The following is a 15,000-nucleotide window of genomic DNA, read 5'->3' as shown; positions in this document are numbered from 1 at the left end:
TCTCTCTCTGTTCAACAATCTCCCTCTCTCTCTCTGTTCAACAATCTCTCTCTCTCTCTCTCTCTCTCTCTCTCTCTCTCTGTTCAACAATCTCTCTCTCTGTCTCTCTCTGAAAACTTTCATCTGATGCAGAGAGAGACATTGTGTTTTTTCAAAGCCAGCCCTTCATAAAGGGAGATACTCTGGCGACCATGTTGTAGGTGACTTTGTGCATGTGTGACAAACTATATGATGTGGAGTTAAAAAGAGATGGTTCAAGGTGAACAAATAAGTTCTGTGAAAGGAAGCTGAATGAATACAAAACAATGAAGACGTGAACAGTCAAGAAAAACACACATGCGTGCTAACTAGGGGTACAACGGTTCTCGGTTTTATATTGAACCGTACGGTTCGCCTTCCACGGTTCAATACACTAGTAGAACCGTGGCAGTTTTCAGTTTATTCTGCGTTTCATTCAAAGTCGGAGGTCCAGTTGGTCTGGAACGCAGTTGCTTCATGTTCAAATGTTTGTTCATGGCGAGCGGAGTTGAGAACATGGCAACAGTTTGAGGAAGCCCCGGATTGCTACAAATCTGCGTTGTTCATTCAAACCTTTATTTAAACTTGTATGTTGTGGGGTCATTCATTCTGGTTTTGGCATTGAATACAGGATGGGGGGAACAAAAACAGTGTATATGCGCATAATATGCACGTATATGGGCTACAGCTGGTGCAGCTGTCATGGCTAAAGTGCATTTCTACTTCTTCTTCCTTTACTTCCTCTTCCTCTCCTATACCAGTCGTCAAGCCTAAGAGGCTCTTTTACATTTGTGACGCAGCTGGTGAAACCGCAAACCACTCGCGTGAAACGGCTATAAATAGATCTCCAACTTTTTCTTGCAAACATGTCATATTTTTGGGTTTTTTCATAACACGCAACTTGAAGTTTGAAGTGCCCACTCAATGTAATAAACAACAGTTTATGGATCACTAAATATGTATACTTTGTGGAATGGATTCATTGTTATTGTTTTCCGGAGGTAAGTGATACATGGCTTGTAAACATACTTTCATTTTAGGACGTGTTCAAAAGCAAGGACTGTGTGATCATCTAATTAAGTGTAGTTATGTGTTTTTAGAATGTTGATGTTCTATCAGCATGTTACGATGTTATTAAAATACAGTTAGACCTTCGTAGCAATGTGCTTTGTTAGCCGCTAGCTGTTAGCAGCGTTTGTTGTTTCCGGTTTCATTACAGCCAGTTTAACCCAATATGTGTCTGAGGTCTAACAACATTCAAATGTGTCTAACTTCGTCATCTGTTTTCGGATTTCAATCACTTGAAAGCTTACAATCTGTAGTTTCAGTACAAGTAATCTACTGGTTTATCAAAACACTGGCTGGTGTCACATTTGAAAGTGATTTTTGTTTTTATATATTTATATTTGTTTATATATACAATATACTGTATATTTATATTTGTTTATACAATATACCAGCCATATTCTGGAATGTGTCTAAATGTTAAAGTTCCATAAGTATAAGCAAAATAAAGTAAAGTAACAGTTTGTAAATAAATAGTAGCATTTTTTTTCTCCTTACGCACAAAAACACGTACCGAAACCGTGACTCAAAAACCGAGGTTCATACCGAACCGTGGGCCAACTGAACCGTTGCACCCCTAGTGCTAACACATAATGCCACACATGTACACACACACACACACACACACACACACACACACACGTACACACATGCAGAATCACACGTGCAAGTGGACACACGCACACACACACACCACACACACACACACAGGTCAAAGCAGAGGACACACACGTGCAAACACATAAGGCCACACACACACGCGCGCACGCACGCACACGTAAATCCAGTGAACAACGGGACAGGACATACTTGCTTGGGAACTTCAGAGGAGGTGGTTTGAGAGTCGGCACCTCTGTGGACTCCATTATAATCATACAGGACTGTGGAGGAAATAAGGAGGGGAGGGAGAGAGGAGGGGACGGGGGGAGGAGTGGAGGGGGAGGAGGGGAGAGAAACAAGAGGGTGTCGTTAAATTATATATTTATTTATTTTTAAACTCTCTCCGTTCACCAGTATCACCAACATCGCCACCATACCAGTCACCCCAGCACGGAGGACCAGTTAGGAGACCCAGCATGGAGGAGCAGTTAGGAGACCCAGCATGGGCACTGTGGAGAGCAGAGAGATGATGAGGCCGGCTGGAGGGAGGCCAGGGATTTAATATGACGCACATGTTAATGGAGGCCTCGGGGTGGATGGCCTTTAGTGGCCGCACGTCCACGCTGAAGAATACCCTTAGTGACAACATTAATTACAGCTCTCTGTGCGTGTGTGTGTGTGTGTGTCTGTGTGTGTCTGTGTGTGTGTGTGTGTGTGTGTGTGTGTTTACATTACAGTAGGGAGGTGGGGGGGGGGAGGGGGGGTACTGACTCGATTACCATTTGGCCTCTTGTCACTTAGCATCACTTGCTGTGTCACATATCATTCACACTCTCCATAAAGAAGTTACTTATCACCCTGTCTACACCCATCACCGCTAGCAACACTGACAGACAGGACTAGGACAGGACAGCACCGGAGGACAGGACAGGAGAGGGGAGGGGGGGAGGGGAGGGGAGAGGGGAGGACCACAGGAGAGGAGAGGAGAGGTCCTGCGGCAAGCCTGAGCTGTTTAGCGGTTTGCAATGTTTTGTGACGGCGCAATAACTGACAGAGATAAAGATGGACATGTGTAAATGGCCGCTCCGCTTCGTTTAGAATGCGTAATTTCATCCCTCTAATTGACGTGTAATTAATAATGTATACAAATTTCGCGCAGGTCAGCATCCTGAACAAATCATGTTTGGTTTAACAACGAGAGACAACCCCCAAAGGCCCAGGGCTGAAAAGAAACCCCCCAAGTCAAATGAATAAACATGGATTTACATTTAAATGCACTGCATGTATGACCTCTAGGTGAACTCTAGTGTTAGATATATAGAGAGAGATATAGTGAGTGTGTTTATACAGGTGTGTGTTGCCCCCCATATTGATATATGTGTGTGTGGGGGTCTGATGTGTGTGCAAATGTGGCTGGGCCTGACTATTCCATGGAATTGAATGAAGAATGACATTGATACTGTTCCTCATTCCGTTCTGCCGCTTTACAATGACCCCTGTCCTCCGATTTCTACCTCCGCCAGCCTCCCCTGGTGTGTATACACGTGTGTGTGTGTGTGTGTGTGTGTGTGTGTGTTGCTTCTCATATTTACCTGTATGAGATCGCATGTGTGTACGGAGGTGGCTGAGCTGACTGAAGCTCTTCCCACATTCTTGGCAGACGTAGTCCCCCTGTCTGACCAGGGACCTCAGCATCCCTACAACACAGGAGAGGAACGCAGGGTTAAACTACATATCCCTACAACACAGGAGAGGAACGCAGGGTTAAACTACATATCCCTACAACACAGGAGAATAATGCAGGCTTAAACTACATATCCCTACAACACAGGAGAAGAACGCAGGGTTAAACTACATATCCCTACAACACAGGAGAGGAACGCAGGGTTAAACTACATATCCCTACAACACAGGGGAGGAACGCAGGGTTAAACTACATATCCCTACAACACATGAGAATGATGACAATATCTACTTTAGAACCCCTAAAGATGTGTGGAATGAACCTGTATAGAGGCAGGTGGATGGAGGAAGAGGGATGGAGGTGAAGGGGTCAGCCAGGATTTTTTTTTACGTTTTTGGCATTTAGCAGACGCCTTGTTCCAAAATGACTTACAATAGAGAATCAGTAGAGCATTGTAGAGTATAGTAGAGTCAAGTAGAGTCTAATTGAGTAGAGTAGAGTAGAGTAGAGTAAGGTAGAGTAGAGTAGAGAAGAGTACAGTACAGTAGAGTAGAGTACAGAAAAGCAGAGTACAGTACAGTAGGGAGATGTAAAGTAGAGCAGAGCAGAGCATAGCAGTAGAGTACAGTAGTACAGTAGAGTGGAGTGGAGAGGAGCTGAGCGGAGGAGAGCAGAGTAGAGTAGAGTAGAGTAGAGTAGAGTAGAGTAGAGTAGAGTAGAGTAGAGTAGAGTAGAGTAGAGCAGAGCAGAGCAGAGGAGAGGAGAGCAGAGGAGAGGAGAGGAGAGGAGAGGAGAGCAGAGCAGAGGAGAGGAGAGGAGAGGAGAGGAGAGGAGAGGAGAGGAGAGGAGAGGAGAGCAGAGCAGAGCAGAGGAGAGAAGAGGAGAGGAGAGGAGAGGAGAGGAGAGGAGAGCAGAGCATGGAGATGCGGAGCAGAGCAGGCATCATTAGTATGTCTAATGTGTCATTACAGGGCGGCTGGCTGCAGGGCTGGACTGCAGCTGTCACCCAGCATCATCTCAGACTGGGACAGCCAGACACACACAGCACTGCGCCACCGCATAAATTACACCCAATTAAAACGCCCCGGCTGTGATGTGCCCGCTCCGCCGCCCCGCATGTCACATGTCAGGTGTGTGTGTGGATAAGAGAAAGTGTGTGTGTGTGTGTGTGTGTTTGTTTGTGTGTGTTTGTTTTGTATGTGTGTGTGTGTGTGTGTGTGTGTGTGTGTGCTTGCGTGTGTGTACGTGTGTGTACACAGAGGGATAAATAAAGGGAAGGAAAAATGTAAAAAAAAGCACAATCCTGTGACTCCAGGAGTGACGCAGGATGTGGAGAGACAGCAGGAAGACAAGCGAGCATGTGAGAGAGAGACCGAGTTGTTCCATCCATCGTCATGCCCCCCCCCCATCCACCCCACCGCCTCCACCTCCCTCTCTCTGACCTCTTCCCCCGACCAGTCAAAAGCCCGGGGTGTGTGTGTGGAGTGAGTGAGGAGGGTGACTTCACCACTGCCCCCCATCCCTTCTACCCTTCCAACCCCCCCCCTGCTCCCCCCCCCCCATCCTCTCCACCCCCCAGCCCCTCCATAACCCAGCACCCCTATGGCCTGGCTTGGCATGTCTACCTGGGTAGCCAGCTGGTGCTTAGCGCGGTGGCTGGGGACAGGAGGACAGGAGAGGGGAGAGGGTGACTGAGAGTGTCTCTGGCAGGTCTACCTCAGGCCCCTGGATACACTACATATAGCCCCCCCCACCCGGAACCCACAGACGCTAGACCACCTCCCCCCCCTCTCTCTCTCTTCCTCTCAGAGACAGACACTAATGAAAGACAAGAGAGCTCTGGACCAAAACACACACACACACAATCATAATAATAATAATAATAATAATAATAATAATAATAATAATAATAATAATAATAATAATAATAATAATAAACACACAGCCTCGCTAGTTTCCTCATAAAAGGTCAGTTGATAGCTTGTGACTCAAAGGGCTGAGGCAGAGCGTGACGCTATGTGCCTGGACAGGTGACAGCGATGTCGCGCGTCTGCTCCGAGGCTGTTGTCTTTGACCGGCGGGCTCGGCGGAGCACAGCTGTGTGTGTGTGTGTGTTAAGCAGGCCCACTTGACCTTAACCGAAATAACGGGAGAGCAAAAAAAGAAAGAAAAAGCTGGGGCAAAATATGGATATTTTGGGGGTAATGACCATTTCCGAAAGCAGCTGGTGGGTTAATTATTGTCTCATCTCACTCTGTGGCTCGCTGTCTATTTTGTTATGCCCTCTTCCTCTCTCTCTTTCTCTCTCTCCCTCTCTCTCTCTCTCTCTCTCTCTCTCTCTCAAACACACACTGGCATTCTTATCTCTCTCTAGCTCTTTCTTTTCCTCTCTCTCCCTCTCTCTCTCTCTCGCTCTCTCCTTACCTCTCTCTGTCTCTCACACACATTTTCCCCTCTTTTCCCTCTTTCCCTCCACCCCCCCCCCCCCCCCCCCACCCTAACCTAAACCGTGTGTGACATGTCCCTGAGAGAGAGAGAAAGAGAGGAGCCGGGGAACAGGAATGCCTCGCAGAACACAGACTCACAAAGGTTCTCTCACTGCTAAAACAGAACTCCCTACACTCCACACGCACACACACACACTCACACACACACACACACACACACACACACACACACACACACACACATGCATACACACACACACTCTGCCCCAGTTACAGTCTTTTACCATAACTCATGTCCTCCCTCACACACACACACACACACATACACACACACACACACACACGCACACACACTCTTTAATGCATCTCCTCTTCATTATTTACACCTCTGTCAAAACTGGCAGAGTTTTTGTGCATGCGTGGATGTGTACCTGGTCTGTGTGTGTCTGTGTGTCTGTGTGTGTGTATATATGTATGTGTGTGTGTGTGTGTATAAGTGTGTACCTAGTGGGTGTGTGCGGGCGTTGACCGCCTCGGGGGGGGGGGGGTGTCGACCCCACCGGTAGAACTGGTCCAGTCACGTAGCTTTGTATAGATGTGATGTATACACTCAATCATCCATCTATGTCAACCTGAATCACATGACTTCAGTCCCCCAGTCAAACCCCGCCCCTTTTTACCTGTAGGATCCAGCAGGGGGTTGGCCGAGCCCCAGCGGTGGTAGAGGGCGGCCAGCTCGTGGGGGTTGTAGTTCTTTAGGAAGCTGAGGATGTCCATGGGCATCTCCGGTGTCTCACCCTGCACCTCCTGCTTCACGTGTCCCCGCAGGCCTGAAGAGGAAGAGGAGGAGGAGGAGGAGGAGGAGGGGGCGGGGGAGGATCCCTGGAGGGCGCCCCCATGTGGCTGGGAGGCTCCGTAGACGTGTCCCCCCCCTGTGGTGCCGTGGGCCGAGCGGTCGTGCGAGCCTCCGGGGGGCCGGGCTCTGCTCTGGGAGTGGGGGTGCAGGGAGCTGGTGGTCTTGGGCTGGGAGTGGGACTGGGAGTGTGACTGGGAGTGTGACTGGGAGTGTGACTGGGAGTGAGACTGCGAGTGAGGCTGGGACTGGGAGTGGGAGTGTGACTGCGGCTGAGGGGAGCTTTTGGCTCTGCTGTACTCTGCTAGACCGTGTTTACTGGACAGCATGAAGCCCAGACCCTCCTGAGGCAACATGTACCTGTCCACCAGCCTGGCCCCCGGCCCTGCCCCAGGCCCTGCTCCCACACTGGGGCTGGGGGCAGAGGGCCTCTGGGGGGCACCGGGGGTCTTCTCCAGGGAGCCAGCCAAGGAGGAAGAGGAGGAAGAGGAGGAGGAGGAGGAGGAGGGACCCCGGGGGTACATGTCCACCCTGGGCCTGGAGGAGCCTCGGGAGGCCTGCTCCCCGCCCCCCCTCCTCTCCTCCACCCCCCCCACCCCCACCGCCTTCCCCCTGGCTCTGCCGCCGCCGCCGCCGCCGCCGCCAGTCGCCCCGGACGACCTCACACCCCCCTGAGACCCCGAGGAGGACGACGATCGGCGAGACGAAGAGGAGGAGGAGGTGGACGCGCCGGGTTGGCCTCCGGCCGCCTTGTCCTTCTTTTGCGGCGCCCCGTTGTTAGACGTGGCCGGGGGGGGCCGCGTGCGGGGGGCTCGCGCCGCGTCGGGCAGCGGGGGGCACTCCTTCCCCTCCAGAGCGGGCGGGGGTCCCGTGCGTCTCTTGCCGAAAGAGGACGACGAAGAGGAGGAGGAGGACGACGACCCCCCCGGGCTCTCTTTGGGAGTCCTGGACTCTGGGCTCTTCAGGGCCCATTTGGGGGCCAGGGCGCTGCTGCTGCTGTTGATGCGGTGGGCCACCGTCTGGTGCATCCAGAGGACTTCTGGGTAGTGGGTGCAGTGGGAGCAGTAGGAGCACTTGTGGCTGAGCAGACCCTTCTGGTCCCTGGCGGCGGAGGCGGGGCCGCGGTGGCCCTCGTCCCTCACACACAGGTCCAGGGCCACCGCCGCCACGGCCAGCTGGCCGAGCGAGGGCGAGGAGGGCGAGGAGGAGCGAGGGCGTTTGTCTCTGGGCGACGGAGGAGGAGGCCGGGCGGAGAGGTAGGGGCGGAGGTGGGGGGAGGAGGAGGAGGTGGAGGAGGAGGAGGGGTGGCCGTGGAGGAGGGCTCTCTTCAGCTTGGGGAAGGTGCTGGGGCTGCCTCTCTCTGAGGTGGCGGTGTTGGTGGTGTTGGTGTTGGTGGTGGGAGGGGGGGCGGGGCTGGGGGTGGGGCTGGGCCGGACGTCACGTTGGCTGGGGTGGCTGTGACGGACGTGGGACAGGAAGGAGGAGGAGTCCGGGGCGACGAAGTCACACAGGCTGCAGACGTACGGCTTCTCGTCTGAGGAACACAGGAACAGAACACAGAGAGGAAGGTTAATCTCCTGAAACAACCTGAATATACAGTTGCAGTAATAACACTTTTATCTACATATTTTTATTCATTGTCTTATTATGTTGTTAAATGTTTATCTATGTATGTTCTATATATATGTATCTATTTTTTATTTTTATTTATTTTTTTTTTTTTTACTATCCTTCTTTTTCTGCATTTTTTTTGTAAAGCACTTTGAATTGCCCCTGTTGTATGAAATGTGCTATACAAATAAACTGACTCATAAAGATCTCATAAAGATCTGAACAGTCATCTGATCCATTACAACTCAACATCAACCAAAGTGGAAATTCACGAAATTAGTTGTGTTTCTTCACAACCACTAGATGGCAGTGTTGGTCTTGTAATAATACCATCTAAATATCTGGTCATGGGAAATGAAAAATTATAGGCAAGAATCTTGCATGTCATATGCTATGCAATGCATCTGTACAACAGATTATTCTGAGAAGGGATACATTGTTAATTCAAGAACAGCTATCATTATGACGACATCGACACAATAACAACAACAAACAAGGTGTGCTACTGTCTGCGAGTCTCTCGACTGTCATTAGAATCAGGTGCAGTTCTCAAGGTTGGCCACAGGGTGGCATATGTACTCCATATCTTTCAAAGAGAGAAGACACAAAAAACAAGCAGTTCAAGAATGTGTCGAACTCTGGAGGAACTGTTGACCGCAGGCCCTGGGAACAAGGGGACCCACACATGTACACATAATCTATCTCTCTCTCACACACACACACACACACACCAAATCATAGGTCATCTCTTACTCACTCACTCACACACTCTCTCTCTCTCACACACACACACGCACGCACACACACACACACACACACACACACACACACACACACACATGCACGTACGCACACACACACACACACTTCCTGTGGTCCTTCAGGGACACGTGGATTCACACACTCAGAGCCTTATGATGTCCAGGGTCTCCACTGCCCACTACAGCAGATGGACCAGAACCCTACAACTGTGTTTCCTCTGTCAGACCAAGCCAGGCCGCGCAGCCATCTGCTTTTCATTGGCCTCCCTGTTGTCCACACTGTAGCAGGCTAACACATAACACCCAGGCCAGGTTGGGCTGGAGGCTACTCTGTATGGGAGGAGGAGGAGGAGGGGGGGGGCGGGTGGGAGAGAGGGGAGACTCTCTCTGTTTCTCTCTCTCATTCTTTTCTCTGTCTCTCTCTCCAACCCCTCCCTCTCCCTTCCTCCCTCCCTCCCTCTCTCTCTCTCTCTCTCTCACTCTCTCTCGCTCGCTCTCTTTCGCTCTCTCTCTCCCTCTTTCCCTGCCTCTCTCTCCCCCCGCCTCCCCTCCACAAAGAGAGGGAAAGCCCAGGTTCCCATACAGTTGTGACTGCCATACCCCCCCTGGCAAGAGGCACAGCAGGAAGGAAGAGGACATCCATGTGAGATAAACAAACACGAGAGGGATATCCGCCTTTCACATTCCTCTCCACAACACAACAAGGGAGGCTGGCGGAGGTAGACATCGGAGGACGGGGCTCATTGTGTCCCATGGAACGGAACGAGGAACGCTAGCCAACAACACACGTTCCGTTCCACGCGTTCCACAATGAGCTACCGGGACCCCCGATTTTTTGACCTCCGTCGGCCTCCCCCTGCACCTACAGTCACCGCTCACGTGGAGGTCACCGAGGGGTCACCGGGGGGGGGGGGGGGGGGGTAGGGCAGGCCATTAAGAGTGTGACTGCACTGACTCCCCCTTGTCACCGGAGTGGCACCCTTCACATGTGAGTGTGGTGTGTGTGTGTGTGTGTACTGTTAACATACACGATCGGGTGGGACTCGAGGTATCCTAGGGTCTATACAGAACGCCTTAGATCAATCACTCACTCTGTAAACCCACAGACACTTCCACCGGTGACCGTGTCTCTCTCGGAATTATATATTATTTTTGATCTCAACGAGACTATAAAGATGAAAAAAAAAGAAAAAAAGAAACTTGTCTCTACTTCCACATCGACGTGAGAAAGATGTTCTCCGGCCGGCAGACCTTCAACGGTCAACGGCGTGGCCGTCGCCGGAGAGAAGCTCCGTAGAAAAGCGTTCTTATCTCGTAACGCCCCGGTGCTGAAGATAGGAGAGACTGAAAGAGAGTGAAACCCTTGCAGTAGTTCACGGTGTATCACTCCACCTGATCTACAGGGCGTCTACATGATCCTCCTGTTTCGGAATTCAAGGGAGCACCACTCCTGCACCCGGCCGTGCCGACTGACATTAACGTTAGTTAACGATAAAACACTCCCGTGAACAAAGCGACCTTGCACGCACACGCACGCCCCTGCCTTGACCTGCTCGCCTTGTCTAGAGGATCACCTGACCTAAGCCAGGTGTCACAGAATCCTAGTCCGTGGCTGGCAAGGCCTGTGTCTGGAACAGAGAGAGAGAGAGAGTGTGTCCTCTGAGTGTCTCTCTCTCTCCCTCCATCAGGAGGTTGTCTATAAATAACCAATCCCTCCGAGCTGGGTAGCAGGGACAGAGCGGAGCAGGGTGGCAGGGTGGCAGGGTGACAGGGTGGCTGGGTGACAGCAGCGTCATCGGGGATTAGGTAACCAGCAGAAGCCAGGGTAGGAGCAGGCCCCAGAGAGGAGCTCTGTTACCTGACTTACTGAGGGATGGATGGATGGATAGGTAGATAGGTAGGTAGATAGATAGATAGATAGAGAGAGAGAGAGGTAGATAGATAGATAGATAGAGAGAGAGAGAGAGGTAGATAGATAGATAGATAGATAGAGAGAGAGAGGTAGATAGATAGATAGATAGAGAGAGAGAGGTAGATAGAGAGAGAGATAGATAGATAGATAGATAGATAGATACTAGATAGATCGATCGATCGATAGATAGATAGATAGAGATAGATCTTAATCAACTGTTGTAGAATCGTATTCAACTGTCCTATAATAAATTGTTCTAGAATTGTAATCAGCTGTTTGAGAATCATAATCAACCATACTAGAATATAAGCCAACTGCTTTAGGATCTTAATCAACTGTACTAGAATATAAGCCAACTGCTTTAGGATCTTAATCAACTGTGGAACCTCACATGTTCCCTTCTCTCTTCTGACACTGACATAATCAGTGGATGATCTGTCTGGAGCCGCTATATATGGACGTTCACAGGAAACCAGGAAGTTCACAACTTCACAACTGGCAACAGAACAGTGCTTTCTTTGTTGTTGGACTGGTGACAGAACACAAGTAATAGGTGTTTATTTCTTCGAGTGAACACTCCTAAGTGAAGTTATGTTCTGTGTTGTCATTCTCTATCTCTCTCTCTCTCTCTCTCTCTCTCTCTCTCTCTCTCTCTGTTTCTCTATCTGGTCATTTATCAAAACTAAAACATCATGTTGAGAGGCAGAGGAGAAGAGAGACAGCAAAAGAAATAAAAAAGAGAGCAAAAAAGATATTCACACACACACACACACACACACACACACACACACAGATGAGGGGGGTTTCCTGACACACAGGAAGAGCTGAAATAGCATGCTGCTCGAGCCTGAAGAAAAGCTGTTGCTATTTCTGACATTTCTAAACCACCAGGGAAGAGTGGAGGAGTCCGTTCTCATTCTCACACGCTCCTGAAAACCTGATAACAAGACAGGTACTTTCAACAAGTGACTCCAAAAACACATCAACACCATCTCAAATAACTGTCACCCCCCCCGAGCACACACCAAGAAGTCCTATAACATAAATTAGAGAGATAATATGATCAGAGCTGACAAGCTTGTTTTTCTCCAGTGTTTATTGGTTGAGGAGAGGGAAAAAAATGAAAGGCATTCCAAAAATGTCTACCCCTATTGTAATGCAATGTTCAAAGCTGTAGGGCTTTCATCAAACTACCCATTTACTTTCCATCCGTGGTCTGCTTCTGCTAAAACCCTCCTCGTGTTTTCCTTGACAGCAATGCTAATTGAGAATGATTTAATGTTGTTTTTGTAACAAAGTATAATGTATTCTGAAACAAAAACAGTGCACTTTCACCATCTGACCACCGGGTGTCTCCTATCTCCACTCCACAGGCCCCATGGGCCGTGTTGTCGAGGTGGGCTCACAAGAGGCGTTTCACCAGCAGATGTTGACTAGGATGTGACTCTCAAAGTCAGACGCCTTGAGGGAGAGACCTTGAAAAGGGAACCAGCTACTGTAAAGTACCTCTAACCTCCACCGTTCACACGCCAGCTAATCTCCTTTAGCTAATCTCCTAATGTTTCACTTCTGACCATTGAAGACGGCCATTCACTCAGAGTCCTGGCTGAGATCCTTGAGCTTTTGTTTACGTCCTGTGCAGAGGGTCCTACCGCAACAAGCCTAACAAACTCCATTACAACACCAACTCAAAGACATACATACTTACTCCACCTTCACAACACACATGAAAGCCTGGCTGACACAGAACTATACTTGTCCTCATTAATCCCTCTCTGTGCTGCCTCCCCATAATGCCCTTTTTTGTATGTTTTGTTTTGTTTAATGTATTGCTGTTTGTAAGTGCTTAATGTTGTGTGGCCTGTAATTGTCCTGTGGCTTCTATGTGCTTGAAATGTCGCTGCCCCCATAAGTGTGTATGTGGTGTTTGTTGTAGCCCCTTCAATCACCTCAGCTTGCTTACGTGTGTTTTTTGTCAAGTGTGATGTTGGGGTACCTTGTCTCAGCCACGTGTTCTTAGAATATTTAAATGTTTTATTTGAACTAATGACGTTACTTTTCAGGATGCCATGTTGCAACTGGCCGGGGACTTCAGCTGAAAATTAGCCGACTAGGCTAAAGCTGCCTTTTTTACTGTATTTTATATGGTTCATGTATTTGGATTGTCCTCGATATAATAAACTAATAAACTAAACTAAACTAAACAGCCTACAGAATGTAGAAGTATTATTCAGAACTATGATCATATTAAGAATAGTTAATAGGCATTATTTCTATGTCACAAACACACACACACATCACACACACAAACACGCATATGCACATGCACACACACACTCGCACACGCATATACACACACACACGCACACACACGCACACACACATGCACACACACGCACACACACACACACACACACACACACACACACACACACACACACATACATCCCTTGAATAACAGCAGAGTTGTGACTGACCTGCCAGCTGGGCTGTGTTGGCGGTGTTCATCTCAGAGGTGTCCTCTCCCAGGCTGGAGGCTGGCGGGGAGTCTCCGTACCCCGGGGTGCTGGGTCTGCTGGGGGAGCCGGACTCTGGGTCACTGGTGGATCCCCAGCGCTCCCCTCTCCCTGGCCTGTCCCCTCCGGACCCCCTCCCCGCCACGCCGTCCCTCCGGTGCACGCGCTGGTGCACGATCATCTGATGCCGGCTGCGGAACACCTTCCCGCACTCGAAGCACTCGTTGGACTTGTTGGAGCTCTGGGAGTTCTGGGAGGGGCGCCGGCGGTCCTGGCGGGAGGAGGGACGGTACTCCGAGTCGCTCAGACTCTCCGGGCTGCGGTCCCCGCCTCCCCCGCCGCCTCCGCCACCCGCTGTGCTCGGCCGCCTCCCGGAGCGTCTCTCCCTATGGCCCTGCAGGACGTAGCGGCTGCTCTCCTTCTCGTACACCACGGCCGCCCCGGCCAGGCTGTCCTCCCCCCCGCTCCCTCCCCCCCCGCCGCCGGTCTTCAGGCCGGCCTCCATGGGCTCCAAGACCCTTCCCCTGGTGGCCAGCTGCCAGGCCTGGTAGCTACACACGGGGTCCAGCTCTGGGATCCTCAGGCCCAGCTGCCTCCTCTTCTTCTCCCCCTCCTGGGGCTTCTCGTCGGCGGCGGGCCGGATCTGGAGGTATTCCAGGAGGCGCCTCTTGGCGGCGGGCGACTCCCCGTCGTCGCTGTGTCTGCGCTGGGCCTGGTTGTGGGACTGCGGCTGCTTGCCCAGGGGGCCGGAGGAGCCGTGGACCTTCTCGTGGGCCCGGAGACTCTCCTTGTCGTGGAACACGTTGCCGCACTTGGAGCACAGCTGGTAGAGGCCGGCGGCGGCCCCGTGGGTCTCGGGGTCCTGGGCCACGTCGTTGATGGTGGCCGGGGGTTCGCCGTTAGTGGAGTCCGCCTTGGGGCCCTTGCCCCTGGCCGAGGCCCTGGAGCCGCTGTGGGTCTTCATGTGGCTCTTGAGGAACCAGGCTTCCCGGAAGCGGCGGCCGCACACCCTGCAGCAGTGCTCCAGGAGCCCCGCGTGCTTCTTCATGTGGGACTTGAGGAACCAGGCCTGGGTGAACACCTGGCCGCACGTCTCGCAGGGGAAGGTCTCCGTCGCCTCCCCACCCCCCCCGCCCTCCCCTTGGTGGGGGGCGGCCGCCGTCTCCGCCATCTCTCCCCCCGCCACCCCCGGCTCCTGGCCTCCGAGAGGGGGGTTAGGTTCGTCCTCGGTGTCGGCGGTGATGTGGACCTTCTCGATGTGGCTGAGGAGCTGGTCCTCCCGCTGGGTCTCGAAGCCGCACAGGCGACAGCGGTACGGCCTCGGCTCTTGGCCTCCCGACTTCTCCCTCTTCACGCTCCTCACCGCCGCCGCCCCCGCCTTCCCCCGGCCCTCCTCTGTCGCCGAGGCGTCTCCGTTGACCACCCGGTTGCAGGCCGAGGTGCTCTTGGTCGGGCTCGTCCCTCCGTCCAGGCCCTCGGACACGCCCACCTCCCCGGACGCCCCCTCCTCCTCTTCCCCCCTACCCTCTCCGG

At 51.6% G+C, this 15,000-nt stretch overlaps 1 protein-coding gene across 1 annotated transcript in view; it reads right to left on the bottom strand.

The window, feature by feature from the left end:
• Positions 1-15,000, bottom strand: part of LOC308166675 (zinc finger protein 516-like) — a gene marked incomplete at both ends in the record, with an annotated part of 17,561 nt that overhangs the window by 2,134 nt on the left and 427 nt on the right. The window contains 4 exons of the mRNA XM_080541000.1: positions 1,894-1,964; positions 3,276-3,380; positions 6,495-8,201; positions 13,429-15,000. The exon at positions 13,429-15,000 is cut by the window's right edge and continues 427 nt beyond it. Of these exons, the coding sequence (XP_080397126.1) occupies positions 1,894-1,964; positions 3,276-3,380; positions 6,495-8,201; positions 13,429-15,000 (3,455 nt within the window). The remainder of the gene's footprint in view (positions 1-1,893; positions 1,965-3,275; positions 3,381-6,494; positions 8,202-13,428) is intronic.

This window comes from Nansenia antarctica, assembly GCF_963989245.1.
Source record: "Nansenia antarctica genome assembly, chromosome: 10".
Lineage (NCBI taxonomy): Eukaryota > Metazoa > Chordata > Actinopteri > Argentiniformes > Microstomatidae > Nansenia > Nansenia antarctica.
Note: the sequence above shows the minus strand (reverse complement) of the source record. Positions and strands in the feature narration are given on the sequence as shown.